Below are 13753 nucleotides of genomic sequence, written 5' to 3' on the forward strand. Positions count from 1 at the left end.
CCACAGCCCCGCCTCAAGCCCTTCGGCAGCACAGGAGAGGCCACACCCAGCGAAGCTGTAGAAAAGGAAATCGTCCCATTTAATGACCTCGCCCGCGTAACACAGACGTGAGCAAAGCAAAGTGCACAGTGAGCGGGACTCGGCCCCCGCCCCCGAGAAGGCCTGGGAGGCTCAGGGTGCCCGGCTCGGCGTGGGCAGTGCCAGCCGGGTGCCCGGCCAGCAGCAAGGACAGGGAGAGCCCCGGGCTCGGTCCAGTTGGCACCAGTGTCAGGTCCAGTTTGCAGGGAGGTACGGCTCTCGTTGGCTCCGTGAAGCGCAGGGAGGGCAGGGAGGGCAGGGCAGGTGTGCCAGGATGGAGGCCGGAGGAGGTGGGCCTGGGAGCACGTCCTGCAGAACGCCCCCGTGGCAGGTTTGGAGCCTCCCTGCCCGAACCACGGCTTACCCAAAGCAGGGAAAGGGAATGGAGAAGGGGCTGAAGGCGGAGCAGCCCGGGCAAGGGCCCTCAGGTCTATCTAGCTATTCCCATTTGCAGGGTATCCGGTGAGGGGGTGTGTGGGGTCTGCCAAGCACCCCAAAACGGGAGTGAGCCTGGGTGACAGACGTTTACCAGCAGTTCCACGTCCCTGACAGTCTCTCCCAGGTGTGACTCAGGCAACCCCGTGCCAGGAAGGGGGTCCGAGGGAGCCGGGCCTCCCCTCATTATCTGATGGAAGCATCGCTGGGGGGATCACGGTCGGACTCCTCACTCTCCTCATTCGGGGCCGACTCGCTGTTGGAGGTCGGGGTGAAGGCAGGAGACTTTCTGCAGAGAAGCGTAAAGGGCAGCAGTCACAGCATCGCCCAGGGGGAGGGAAAGGACCCATTTTGGTGTGGGGCAAGATGGACAGAAGCTGAAACGCCCTTTGGGCATGTGTGTGTCTGCAGGAATCCCCGGGTGCTGGGAGGGTGCTCCAGAGGACACCATTCCAGAGCATGGAGCAGAGCTGGGGGAGATGCTGGAGGGGCCTGCCCAGAGCGGGAACCTGACAAGGTGTGTAAGGCCAGGGGTCTGTGGAAGTCCACCACAGGGGTCCCCAGCCTGGAGCCACCCTGGCTCCACAGAGGCAGCTCCTCTCTCCATACGGTGGTCTGGCTTCCTATGTCAAAAGTGACTCCTGTGTGTCTCCTGCCTTCTGCAGGGGCAGCACCATGAGCTGTGTGGAGGCCAGCCAGGGGTCCAGCAGCCTCTGGGAACTGCCCTCTCTCCACACCACATGAGGGCAGGGCAGGAGCTCTGCCATGTCCTTCAGCTCCCTCCCACCACCACCCCGGCTTCAGACCCAGAGCCCGGGTGTCCCTGCTGGAGCTCACCTGTCCCCAGACTGGGTGATGAGCCGCCGGCAAGTCTCCATCTGCACATCCAAGCCTCGCTTCATGCTGCACATCTCCATGTACTCGTGCAGGTGCCGGTTCATGTCATTTTTGGCTGTGGCCAGTTCCAGCTGCTCAAGGGAAATGGTGCAGAGATGATCCCAGGGCATGTGGTGCAGGGCAGCGGGCATGGCCACACCAAGGGCTGTCACCCACATTACCAGTGACCTGCTCCAGCATAGTGCCTCCCTCCCCCAGGGACCCACTCCTCCATTTCACACCCCTCTGTGCCATGGCTCCCCCACCTCCTCCTCCTCCCACCTCTATTTGGTCGATGGTTTCCTGGTACTCCTTCTCACGGCTCTTGAACAGCGACTCCGTGTCCTTGATCACCTTCTCCAGGCTGTCATCCTGCTGCTGAGGAGAGCAGACAGCAGGTTTAGAGGCAGGGAAGCGTCCAACATGAGGAACCAAAGGCAAGAGAGAGACAAATCAGAGAAAGAACTGGCAGCACAGGGAAAAGAGGAAGAAATATATACAGTGTAGTACAAATAAGACAGGAGTCAGTCCTGTCAACATGGACTTGAGAGACTCAGGACTCTCCACACTGGGCAGTGACCACATCAACCCAAAAAAGCCCAGCATTGCACTGAAGATCTGGAAACCATTCCTGAGCATGATCCATCCCCAGGGGCCTGCCAAGGGCCAAAGATTTGGCATGACAAGGGCTTTGGCCAGACTCCAAGAGCCCGCTGCACAGTTGGGTAGGTGGGCTGGTGAACATGAGCAAGGATCACCAGAGAGCAGTCCAGGCAGAGGCAGTGTTCTGTTCTGGATGGGCTGTGGCTCTCCCCACGTGTGCACCACGCCCTCAGCACACCCCTCAGGCTACAGGTCCCTGTCTCTGAAAAGGAGACCTCAACAGGGATGCTGTGATGTATTCATGCAGAAAAGGCAGGAAAGCATGGTGTACAGGCCTGCAAAGGCAAAGGGGCTGAAATCTGGTCTTTGAGAGAGCATCTTCCCAGGCTCAGACAGGATCGAGCATCCCAACCCAAGGAGAGCTCAGGGCCCCGACACCGCCGTTACCTCCCCCTGCACCTCTGCGGCTGCAATGGCGTATCCAGAGAAGTCCTCCCAGAGGAGCAGCGTTTCTTCTGTCTCCTCCCACGTGAGGCTGTCACAGTCGTCCTCAAAGTCATATTCCCTCCTGGGCACAAGGGAACAGCATGTCAGCACCCAGCAGGAGAGCACAGCAGGCAGGGGGCTGTGTCGGTGCCAAAGCCTTGCACCCGCTCACGGGCAGGGCTGCAGCTCTTGGGGGTCTGGCCAGGGAGAACTCAGGTGTGCCCAAACCCAACAGCTGATGGGGAAGGGGCTGGCTTTATGGTCTGGAGCCCCAGCAAATCCAGGCACAGATTCCCAAAAGGCAGGACAGGGGGCAAGAGGAGGGGAGCTGGACCAGCTCCCACTGTTGGCATAGGTGGGCTCAGGTCTCCCAGGGAGTCACAGTCCCACTGTGCCACAGAGCACAGGTGACCACTCTCCACAGCAGCATCTCTCATCTGGCCCTCACCCGGGAAGGGAAGGCACAGAGCACCCCTGCCCTCCCCACCCCAGGGCCAGCAGGGAGCCTGGTGCTGGAGCCTGGCTGCACAGCACGGGCAGAGGTGCGCAGCAGCCGCACTCACAGCTGGTTCAGCATCCTCTGCATTTCCTCATTGATACTCATGGCCGTGGTCTCGTCCTCCTCCTCCTCGTCGGGCTTCCGGGAGGCATCGCTCTCCGACAGCGAGGTGTCCTCGTCGCTGACCTGCCTGCGCTCCCGCTTCCGCCCCACCGAGGCTGGGACCTTAACGGGAGACAAGTGCAGAGACTACAGAAACGAGGCCGGGTCCGAGGGCAGGAGCAGGGAGTGGGCAGGAGATGGAGGGGAAAGGAATGGTGGAGGGACAGAAAGGCAGGGAGAGAGAGAGAAAGACAGAAAGAAAGGAAGGAAGAAAAGAGAGAGGAGAGAGAGAGAGAGAGATGGGCTCGTTATGATCAGGTTAAAGATGGGTGCAATGGATAAAACATGGTTTTAGCATTTTCTAAAATTAAAACTAAGCAACTAAAGATGGAATCCATGAATTTGATGAGAAAAAAACAATGTGGTTTTACTGCAGAAAAACTCAAATCACCCACCACCCCAGTCCAGAGACAGGGAAACACAGTGACAGAAACAGGAAAAAAGAGACAGTCTGAAAAAGGTGAAACATGTCAATATTTATAGGCCGACCTTTTTAAAAGAAAGTTTAAAATTTTTAAAATTTCTCAACTGAATGGAACTAACCAGTTGCTTCTGTAGGGACAAAGAGCGAGACAGAAAAGCAGCAACATCCAGAAAGAGAAAAGAGACAGAGACAGAGAAGAGAGACAGAGAGAAGATGACGGAGAGGGGAAGGGAAAGGAGAGAGATGGAGTTAGAGACAGACACTCAAGCAACTTGTCTCCCTCCTGCAGCTGCTCCCCTAGCACTGGGGGGTCCCCGGGCCAACACAACACATCAGCACGAGGGTGAGGGGACTCTTGATGTCCAAAGCAACATCTGGAGCATTCCACCTCCACTCTGTGCCCTTTTGCCTGGTCCTCCCAAGAGAGACAGAAAGCAGGGGACCAGAAGGAGCAAGGGCAAGGGTGACCAAGCATCTCCCCTGGCAGGGGGCTGGTGTTGTCTCTTCTACCTCCTCCTTTGGGATCTCTCCTCCCCAGAGCTGGTGGCTGAGTCGGGAGCAGCAGTGGACGCTCCTCACCTGAAACATCTTGATCATGTCCTCGCAGTTCCGCTGCTGTGCCACGTCACACAGCTTGGCAGTGATGTCAATGCGACGGCAGATGTCCATGTCCACCTTCATGGCCTTCTCTTGGATCTTGGTGTCCAGCTCCGTGATGTTCTGAACCCACGGCACCACAGGAAGGGGACAAGGGAGGAATATTAGGCAAGACAGATGGCAGTCGGTGCCCCCACGCTCCCCCACATGCAGGACTGCTCCCTCATCCCTGCTTTGCTCGCTGTGCCCCAGACCGACCCTGCCAGTGTTGGATGGAACTGCTTTTCCACACAGCCACACCACGTGGGTAGGACACTGCTGTGGGGCTGGAGAGGGATTGGGGACTCACATTGCTCATCAGTCCCTTGAAGACAACAAGCTCTGCCTTGAGCTGCTCCACCTTCATGGCCAGCTCCTCCTGGCAAGCTTCAGCCTCCTGGGCTTCCTGCGCCGGGGCGAGAGAGATGTGCAAATCAGCACCAGTGTGGGACACCAGGGGTGCAGGGCATGGGGAACAGCCAGGCTCACCTCCTGCAGCTCAGCCACCCGGTCCTGAAGCTGGACACGCACCGTGTACTCCTCTTCCCATCTAGGGAGACAAACGCCGCTCAGATCCCATTGGCCTCGCCTCGCTGGCTGCCAAAGGGAGAGCACGGAGTGGCAGCTGCTCACCCCACAGCCACCCGAGAGGGGGGACCACAGCACCGGCCCGGGAAGGAGAACGTGCCCAGGAATGCATGGCCTCTTGTTTTCGGGCCATGGCAGCTGCCAAGCCCATCGTCCCCCCAGCCACAAATGCTGTCCCACCCACCAGGGCCCGCCCTGCACTGGGGGGAGCTGGGGACACCGACCGCAGGCTCTGCCGGCAGCTGGGCCGCACACCCACGGCCCCTCACAGCCATCAGCCTCTGCCCTGAGCCCCACAGCCCTGGGCCACAGCAGCTCCAGCCCTCACAACAGCTCTGCAGATGGACTGGGGAGCTGCCCCCATCTGCATCACTTCTGCAACCACGTCTGTGTGTCTGTGGCGCTGCAGTTCAGGCTGTCCAGCAGCACAAACCCTGATCCTGACGCAGAACCACCCCACAGTGAGAGTGACCACGATGTGCACCAAGGGCTGCTCCTCTGCCTGTCCCAGTGCAGAGGGCAGGGCCACAAGAGTCCTTGGCTCCACTGCTGCGTACCAGGTTGGATTAAAGAACACTGTGTCATCCCACAAGGGAGCAGGATGGATTGTGCCACTTTATGCCAGGCTGTCCATGGGTACTGGGCTCTGCAGCTTTGCAAAAAGCAGAGCTGCAAGGCGCCCAGCCTTGCTGTGCAAAGACACATCCCCTAGCAATTATTATATTACATTTCAGGGCATGAGCTCAAGCTCTTGGGTCTCACTGCAGTGTTGGCCCAGCCCACGGTCTGTTGGGAGGCCATCAAGCCGTGCTGCCCTTGGCTAAATTATGATCCCATAGAGCAGGGGGCTGGGAAGTGCTGCTGTGCGGCGTGGGGCAGGGCTGCTGCATTCTTACCCAGCTCCTGGCTCTTCTGGGAGAGCTAGATTTTTCTGAGAAAGCGAGATCACTCTGGGATAACAACCAGAGCTGGGCTCTTCCTGGTGCTGCGAGGTCTGGTTTCTATTTAATGCCTGCAAGCACCAACACAGACACTGCGACTCTGCACAAGGATGTGAAAAATCTCTCCTCTCACTTAACCAGACCAAGTTTGAACAATAAATCCTAAGGTCTAGGAGGCCAGAAAGCATATGAAAAGCCCTCACATTTGTTATCTTGGGGTATCTGGACAATCTGACGATGTGGGAGAGCCCTGGCTTGTGAATTTCTGAGCTCTTAAAGCTAGCAGTGCTGCTCCTTACTCAAACAAGGACAAAAGTGTGCACTCCTCGTGCTGGTGTTGGAGTTGGATCCATACCACAGCTTCAGAAGGGGAATCAAAGAGTGTTCCCATCCCTTTGGGGAAAGAGAGATGAAGGGAAAAGAAAGGAGAAAGTTAAAAGGTAGAATTGCCCTTATATGGGAACTGCTCAAACAAAGCCTCCTTCCCCAGGGACAAAAACGCCTTCCGCCAGAATAAAAAAATTTCAGCATCTTCCTTGGTGTGGCACTGCCTCTTTTTTGGTCCCCGCCTCCCTCTGGGTCCCTATATATCCCAGACTCACTGGGGACCTAAGGCAGAGCTGCAAATCCTGGTAAGAGCTCATTTCACACCAATGCTGTGGAAGAGAGTGGAGGCCACATACACACCGGCTCAAGGCAGGAGAAAACAGCGCTTCACCCCACCAGGGACAAATGCATGCACCCATCCACTGCAAACCTCTCTCCCTCCTCTCCTGCCTGGCTCCTTCTGCCCTGCTCCCTCCTGCAATGCACCACTCCTAATAATAACCTGCCTGCAGCACTGCGCCCGCAGCCGCCGCAGGTCGCTGCCAGCTGGAAGCAAGGCTGCCCCGCACGGCCCCACAGCCACCCGTGTGCCAGGGGGACAGGGGGGTGCTCCTGCACTGCTGCACAGCCACAGACCTGCCCAAAGGCAGGCAGCGAGGGCAGGAGGGTCCCAGCTGCACACACACCTGACCACCTCCCTGCCAGCTAGGGGACAGCTCTCCCAAAGCCAGGGATGTGGAAAGATGCAGGGCTGTCCCTGCCAGGTGTGTCCCTTCAACAAGTTCACTGAGAAAAATCAACAATTCCCCCATCCTTTAAGTCCTGCTCGCTGCCACAGGCACTGGGGTGCTTTAGCCCATCCTGCAGGGTCACTGCACAGCGGGGCTTTGGGCTGCTCGAGGCTGAGGCTCCACTTATCCCCCTCCTGCCACATCTGAACTATGCTGGAGCTCACCTCAATGGGGATGGCCCGGCAGCCTGGCACAGCTCCTCAGAGGGCAATTAAACAACAAAAAACCTTCTTGAAGCATTTTAATAAACAAGGGGGTTACAAGAATGATGGAGAGACTTTGCACCAGACCTTTTGCCTGCAGTGACAAGAGGTGAAGGTTTTAAACTGAAAGAAGGTAAGTTTAGATTGGACATAAGGAACAATTTTTCATGATGGTGGTGAGACACTGGAGCAGGCTGCCCAGAGAAGTTGTGGATGGCCTATCACTGGAAATGTTCAAGGTCAGCACTTTGAGCAACCTGATCTAGTGAAACCTCACAGCAGGGAGACAGGACTGGGTAACCCCTAAAGGTCTCCTCCAACCCAAACCATTCTGTGACTCTAACACACGGTGTTGTAGCACTGCTCACTCCACACCTCCAGGGCGTCCTTGCAACACCCAGGATTAGAACCACTTGTGACTACAAGTAGTAGGTGTAGCAGACAGCACAAACGTGATGAGACTCCCAGATCCCCAGCACTTAGCAGGTCTGTGTGATACTCACAGGCACCCTTTGCCCCTATCCAAGCCACCTAATTTCGGTCTGCTCCTCCCAAGTACAGCTCCTGTGAGCCTCTCTCCTGCTGCTGCAACTATCCTCATCACTCCCTACAGCCCCCACAGCCCTCCTGGATCCCTGACTTGAATTCCAGGCCCTGTGTATCCAGAGAGAAGCTCCTGCTGCACTGCTCCAAGTGCAGTGGGGTGCACAGCAGCAATGCTGTCCTGAAAAAAGCACAAGCTCCAGCCCCCAAGCCAAGGGTAGGAGAACTGGGAAGTCCTGTGTTAATATGGCCCCTTCCATCTGTCTCCAGGCAGGTGGCAAAGGCACGACACCAGCTGCACTGTCCCCATGGCAGATCACAGTCCACCGTGGCAGGGAACGCTCAGCTCCCAAGGGATGTTGGTGTCAGCCCCCAGCATGGAGAAGGGTGTGGAAATGGAATCCTTCTGTCCCATTCCCCTGTTTGGGACCTGGCTGTACCCGTCACAAAGTTCCCAGTGCTGGATAGGGTCTGGGGGTGGGGTCTGCTTCGCCCCAGCTCCTGGTAACACGCTCCAAAAATAGATCCCACCAATAACATTGGCTCACAGCAGCTTGTGGTGCCCCCCCATCTCACCCCCTGCTGCCTTCCCTGCAGCTCACTTGCCAGAGCAGGACAACCCTGCTCAGCTCTCCGTTCTCCCAAAGTTTCAGCAGCACCAACAAACCCAGCCTGGTCCTCTCTGGCTGACCCACTCTGAGGCTCAAGCTTTCCTGGCCAAAAAACTGGCTCCAGCTTCCCACTCTGTGATCTGAAAGTGCAATGCAAGGAGTGCTGCTCCCCTCTAGAGAAGAAGCCTGACCACTTGATAATAAAAGGCCTTAGATACATGCAGCACTTGGTGGGAAAGAACAAATGCCAACTCTTCCTTTCCATGTGCCTTGCTCAGTGCCTTTGGAGCATCTGAGAAGCAAGTTTGCTCAGCCTAAGCCTTATAAAGCCAAAAGCATAAGGTGTCATCTTAGACCCCAGCCCCGATCCTGGCAATGGAGCTGTGGCCGTGCAGAACGGGTCGGTGGCACAGCTCCCGTGGGGAATTGGGTGTGGAATCACAAACTTCCTAACTGCTTCTAAAGCGCCACAGCGTGACTTCTGAAAAGCCCAGAGCAGTGGCTCGGGGGGCGTCAGCCACAGCGCCGCTCTCGTCCTGACCCCGCCACGCCAGCCCAGCCTGAGTTCATCCTACGTGCGGATCCGGGAGCAGCCTCGGGAACCGGCCTGACACAAAGGGAGCCGCGGCCACCCTGCTCGGGAAAGAAGAACCGGCCAAGAGATTAGCTCTGCATTCTGCTTCACCCCTCTCCAAGGCACATGCCAAGCCACAGCTATTTTGGGTCGGGAGGAAAGCCCCCGAGGAGTGGGGTGTCCTGCCTCGGCTCTCTGCTGCCGAGGGGCCAGCTGGAGAGTGTGGCGAGGGAAAGGGCCTAGGAGAGGCCGGCCACCCTGCTGAGGGGCTTCCCGACACCTTCCCACACATCCAGAGAACTCTTTCCTTCCCAGCAGCCTTCTCCAATCCAAACCCGCTCGCTGCTGCATGTCCACCTTCCTCACCTACTTTCAGGTGCTCCTCCTCCCTGAGCATTTCCAGATCCCCTTGGCTTTAAAACACAGCTCCTGGAGTTGTTCCTTCCCTGCCTGGAAAAGCATTTCTAATCCCTCATGCCAGGTTGGTAAGATGGAAAAAGGGTCAAGGAACATCCCGAGAGGGTTCGCACACCGGGTGCCAAGGGAGGGGACCCAGGCACAAACAAATCCTTTCAGGGCTCCACATTTTCCCCATGCTGCCTGCAGCCCGTGCTCCCGACAAGTCCGGCCAGGACTTCTCCTTCTGCTTCCCTCCGTTTCCCCCTCACATGTCCCACCCGGCAGAGCCCTGCAGCGACAGTCTCGGTCCCCCGGGGACGCCGCTCCCGCCGCCCCTTCTCACCTGCGCTTGTACTCGTCGCGCTCCCTCTTCACCTTGGCCAGCACGTTGTAGAGGGCTCGGATCTCGGGGGTGATGGTGTCGATCTGCACGCCCACGCCGTCGGGGTGGACCCAGGAGACGCCGGGTCCCTGCACCAGGGTGGTCTCGGGCCCCGGGCCGAGCCGCCGCGCTTGCGAGAAGGACCAGATGGTGCCGGGCATGAAGCGGGAGCCGGCGGAGTAGGCGGCGGGCTGGCCGGGACCCCCGGGGCGGGAGCCGGGGGACCCCAGCGCCCGGGCCGAGCCCAGCCCCAGCCCCGGCGCCAGCCCCAGCCCCAGGGTGCGGATGGGACCCACGAAGCCGGTCTGCACCGCCTGGTCCCGGCGCGGGGGTCCGCGGCCGCGGCCGCCCGCCCCCTCCTCCAGCGCCTGCTGCAGCTGCTTCTCCAGCTGCCGGTTGCGCCGCTCCAGCTCGTGGACCTTGGCCAGGAAGCAGCGGAACCGCAGGTTCAGCGTCTTGAGGACGCTGATGTTGGAGCCCAGGTCGTTGCGGAGGGCCATGGCGGCGGGCGGCGCGGGGAAGGGGCCGGCGGGCGGCTCCCCGCCCAGGGGCTCGGCGGCGGGCGGCGGCGGCGGCAGCTCGGGGCCCGCCAGCCCCTGCTGCTCCTGCGGCAGGAGGAAGAGGTTGGGGCCGAAGAGCGGGTTCATGGCGGCGGCGGGACGGGGCGGGGAGCGCCGGGCGGGGGGATGCGCCCGGCCGGCCCCGGCGGCGGGGGCGCGGCTTCCGCTGCGGCGGGGATGCGGCGGCGGCGGGCACCGAGAGCCGAGAGCCGCCCCCGCTCCCGCCCGCTCCCCGCCGCCGGCCCCGGGCGGAGCGAGCAGGCGAGGGGACGCGGCAGAACCTCCCTTTCCTCTGCCGGCCCCGTCTCTCCCGCCGAGGGGCGGCCCGGCCTCCCCGCAGGGTTTCGGGGCGCCCCGGGGCGAAGGGACGCGGCCCGGGCCAGCAGGATTCCCGGAGGGAAGTCCCTCTCCGGCACCGCTAGCTGAAGCCCCGCCTGTTACCGATTTCCGTAACTAGCCCAGCCGCAACACAGTGTGCTTCTGCCTCCTTGTTAATATTTTATTCTTTTTTATTTTTGGTAGAATTTAGTGCTTTCCCAGAACTGCCCCCCTTGAAGAAGGCATAACTTTGCCTCTGCGCCCCAAAGCCCCTCGTTATTCTCTCTGGAGCCCCCCCAGACCGCCCTGTGCCCGCCGCCCGCCCACGGGCAGCTGCCGCTGGACAATGGCGAGCCAGCGGGCGGAGGAGGTGTGTGGATGGAAGAGCCTCTCTGATACCATGCTTGGCCTGCAACCGGCTTCCTCCCTCCTTGTTCACAAAGCAGCCTCGGCTCTTGCTTCGTGTCCCTTATTCCAGCCTACTTTAGGTCATTCCCTCTCAGCCCCTGAGCCCGACCCCAGGTGAATTCTGCAGAAAGCGCCGGCGTCGCCCCTCACCCCATTATCCGGTGGGAGGAGACTGCGCACAAATCGATCGCTACATAAATATTTTATGGCTGTGGACACCTGTGTTCCCTTGCTGTCTGTGTGCTCCTGGCCCGTTCCCCCAGGATTTGAGGAGCTGAGCCGAGCGTGGCCCTTGCACAAAGCAGCCTCTGATGTCTCAGCTGAGGCATCGGCAAGGGGTGAGCGAGCAGTGGGATGGAATTCAGAGATGCCCAGCACCACACTGGCTGAGCTCTGTGGAAGGAGCTGGGCATGCTCCAGTGGGGCTACAGCCCTTCCCTTGGGATCGGAGGTGTGGCTCAATCCACACTGCCAGGAACATCTGGCTTCACTGAGGGTGGCCAGCTTTGTGAGTCTTGACCAAGAGTCTGCCTGCTGCACGCTCCCTGCTGCTCCTCCTGCAGGGCTACAGGTCTCCTCCATCCCTCCATTACTCTTCTGCCATCCTGACCTGGGAGCAGTCCAAATCAAATTTGTTCCCCTCTCCTGCCTTGCCATGTCCAGCATCAGTTGTATCCTGTGGCCTGCCTATCTCCCTTGTCCTGCCCACAACACAAGGCTCCCCACAGCAGCCCCCAAATGCATTTATAATACTTCCTCTCCCACCAGTAACCATCTGCATCCTCCCTGGCACACCCATGACCTCTGAGATGGATTTCCTCTGAGATGGGCTTATGTTGGGGAAGAAGTGAGCTTTCCTCTTTGTCATCTCCTTTTTAACTCTTCCTCTTCTCAAGCAGATGTTCCTTTGCTCTGCCTCTGACTAGGGAGGCTGAGCAGTGGCAAACAGAGCTTTTGTCCAGGGAAAGGAGGGCAGGAAGGCTTTCCTCATGGGCAGGCAGAAGAGATCCCCATCTTCCAAAAACCAGCACTGCAACAGCAGCTGGTAGGGAGCAATGTGTCTGGCAGCAATGCTACCAAATTAACACCCAGGGAAAAGAGAAGGACAGACGGACAAGAGGGATCCCAGTCAAGAAGCTGGTTTTGAAGCAGCAGTGACAGTTCCAGCTCGGAAACCTCCCAGCATGTGACTTTCAGCCGCTGCTGACTCCCTCCTTCCTGCTGCCACGTCCTGTCACCCGCCCCCCACGCTGCCACAGCCTGCCCGTGTGCCTGGCAGCCGTGCCAGCATCCTCCCCCTCACCACTGCTGCTGTACCCCTCCACACCCTGGCACCTGGGCGAGCAAGGTCAGACTGGGGGCATCTGCTGCTGCTGCATGCAGCACAGGTGAGAGCAGCACCACAAACTGGGCAGCAAGTGCTTTCCAAGCTCTGCTTGGCCTCTCCTGTCCGGCCAGGGAAACCCAGCAAGTGGAGCTGATTAATGAAATGCCAGTGGAGGAAGGCATTGCCATCCATCAGGAAAAGCTTTTTTTACCAGCAGGCCAGCACAGCCCTGGAGCAGGTGGTGGGATCTCTGTCTGTGCTGGTTCCTGGGGCCCAGCTGTGCAAGTGCAGTGATGTGAGCTAGTGCTGGGGCAGACTCCCTTACAGCAGGGACTTACAGACCTCCAGCACCTCTTCCCACCAACATCCTGCTGCCTCCTGGACAGGAGGCAATGTGGAGCCTCCTTTTTTCTCCACCTTTGTTTGCTTAGGATACTTGCTGGGGTAAAGGATTCCTACTGATGCAGAAGGTGGCTGGGGCAAAGGGCCACCTTGTTCTAGTTATTCCTGCAGAAGCCCAGAAGTTAGAGACAATCCTGCTACCCAGGGGACCACAGCACTCCTCCTCTGGGCCTCAGTCTCACTGCAGCACAACAGCACCTTCTCCTCATCTTCCCCTCCTTGTTCACCTAACACCTGGCACTTCTCCAGACCCTTCCACTGCTCCTGCTCCCACTTTATCAGCTCAGGGTCAACAGTGGCACTGCTGGGCTGCAGCTGCTGACATGCAGAGCTGCTCGTTGCAGCTCTTAAAATCAGTCCTGTAGCCAATGTGAAAAAAGTCACTTACTTGCAAACATGGTGGTATTTATCTTCCACGGATTTTAAGGCCAAGGAAGAAGCACTGCATTTTCTGACTCAGTGCAAATTCCTGCAGTTCAGATCAGGTACTCATGTGGGACTCTGTCTCTAATTGCTGACAGCACAGTAAAAAGAGATTAAGCCTCTACCACTATCCTCCATGGGCAAATCAAGGTAGGTTTCCAGCTGCAAGCCCCTATTGAAATCACCTGTCTCCCTTGCCTTTGCCCAGCTGTAACATCCATTACCAGGCTGAGATGCTCCTCCTCTCCCAGATCTCAGAAGCTCTTGGTAGCTAACATATCCTCCTTGCAAAGGTTCTTCACAGGTGAAACCTGTCCAGATCAGCCCCACAGCTTTCACAGAGGCTCCTTTTGGAAGGCACAGGTCTCCTTGGTGTGTCTGTACCCCATCTCCCTGCTCCCCTTTCCCTCCAAGTACCTCAGTGGTACTTTGTCCCTTGCACATCACTGCTGAAGTATTTCTGTGTAAACTCTCCACATCTTCCAACTTCCAAGATTCTTCACTGAAACTGACCCATAAAATTGTTTCTATCCACAACCAGAGGGAGGTGTTGCAATGCACACATGACATCTGGGCCTAGCAAAGTCATCAGCCCAGTCAGCTGCCTGGATTTGGGTGCAAATGTGGAGGAATTGGTGCAGAGGAGCAGTTGCCAGCAGCAGCTGGGTGATGGCCACACGTAACACACAGAAATGTTCCTATCTAACAGCAAAGGAGGGAATGGATTTTTTTCTAAATATACACAAACACCAGCCCA

At 58.2% G+C, this 13753-nt stretch overlaps 1 protein-coding gene across 7 annotated transcripts; it reads right to left on the reverse strand.

Annotated features, from left to right (window-relative positions):
* Positions 1 to 56: 56 nt before the first annotated feature.
* IFFO1 (intermediate filament family orphan 1) lies at positions 57 to 10205 on the reverse strand. Of its 7 annotated transcripts, XM_063148476.1 has the most exons (10): positions 9520 to 10205; positions 4689 to 4749; positions 4510 to 4605; positions 4143 to 4283; positions 3629 to 3691; positions 3042 to 3226; positions 2440 to 2560; positions 1672 to 1767; positions 1351 to 1481; positions 57 to 802 (listed from the first exon to the last, which is right to left on the reverse strand). In XM_063148476.1, the coding sequence occupies exons 1-10, from the start codon at positions 10203 to 10205 to the stop codon at positions 700 to 702; spliced, it is 1683 nt and encodes a 560-aa protein (XP_063004546.1). In that variant the 3' UTR covers positions 57 to 699. The 7 variants fall into 7 exon arrangements, with proteins under 7 accessions (XP_063004546.1, XP_063004545.1, XP_063004544.1 ...); XM_063148475.1 differs by lacking the exon at positions 3629 to 3691 and having other exon boundaries at positions 1672 to 1764; positions 3042 to 3202; XM_063148474.1 differs by lacking the exon at positions 3629 to 3691 and having other exon boundaries at positions 3042 to 3202.
* Positions 10206 to 13753: the final 3548 nt, after the last annotated feature.

This window comes from Melospiza melodia, chromosome 2 (genome assembly GCF_035770615.1).
Source record: "Melospiza melodia melodia isolate bMelMel2 chromosome 2, bMelMel2.pri, whole genome shotgun sequence".
In the NCBI taxonomy this organism is placed as follows: domain Eukaryota; kingdom Metazoa; phylum Chordata; class Aves; order Passeriformes; family Passerellidae; genus Melospiza; species Melospiza melodia.

Bases quoted from the DNA above. Each gene is read 5' to 3' on its own strand.
- IFFO1 (XM_063148476.1), bottom strand. From the start codon at position 10,205: ATGAACCCGCTCTTCGGCCCCAACCTCTTCCTCCTGCCGCAGGAGCAG. The intron at 4,284-4,509 runs GTGAGTCCCCAA...CCGTGGGTTCAG, and splicing joins TCAAGGGACTGATGAGCAAT to AACATCACGGAGCTGGACAC. The intron at 3,692-4,142 runs GTGAGGAGCGTC...TTGTCCCTACAG, and splicing joins ACATGATCAAGATGTTTCAG to AAGCAACTGGTTAGTTCCAT.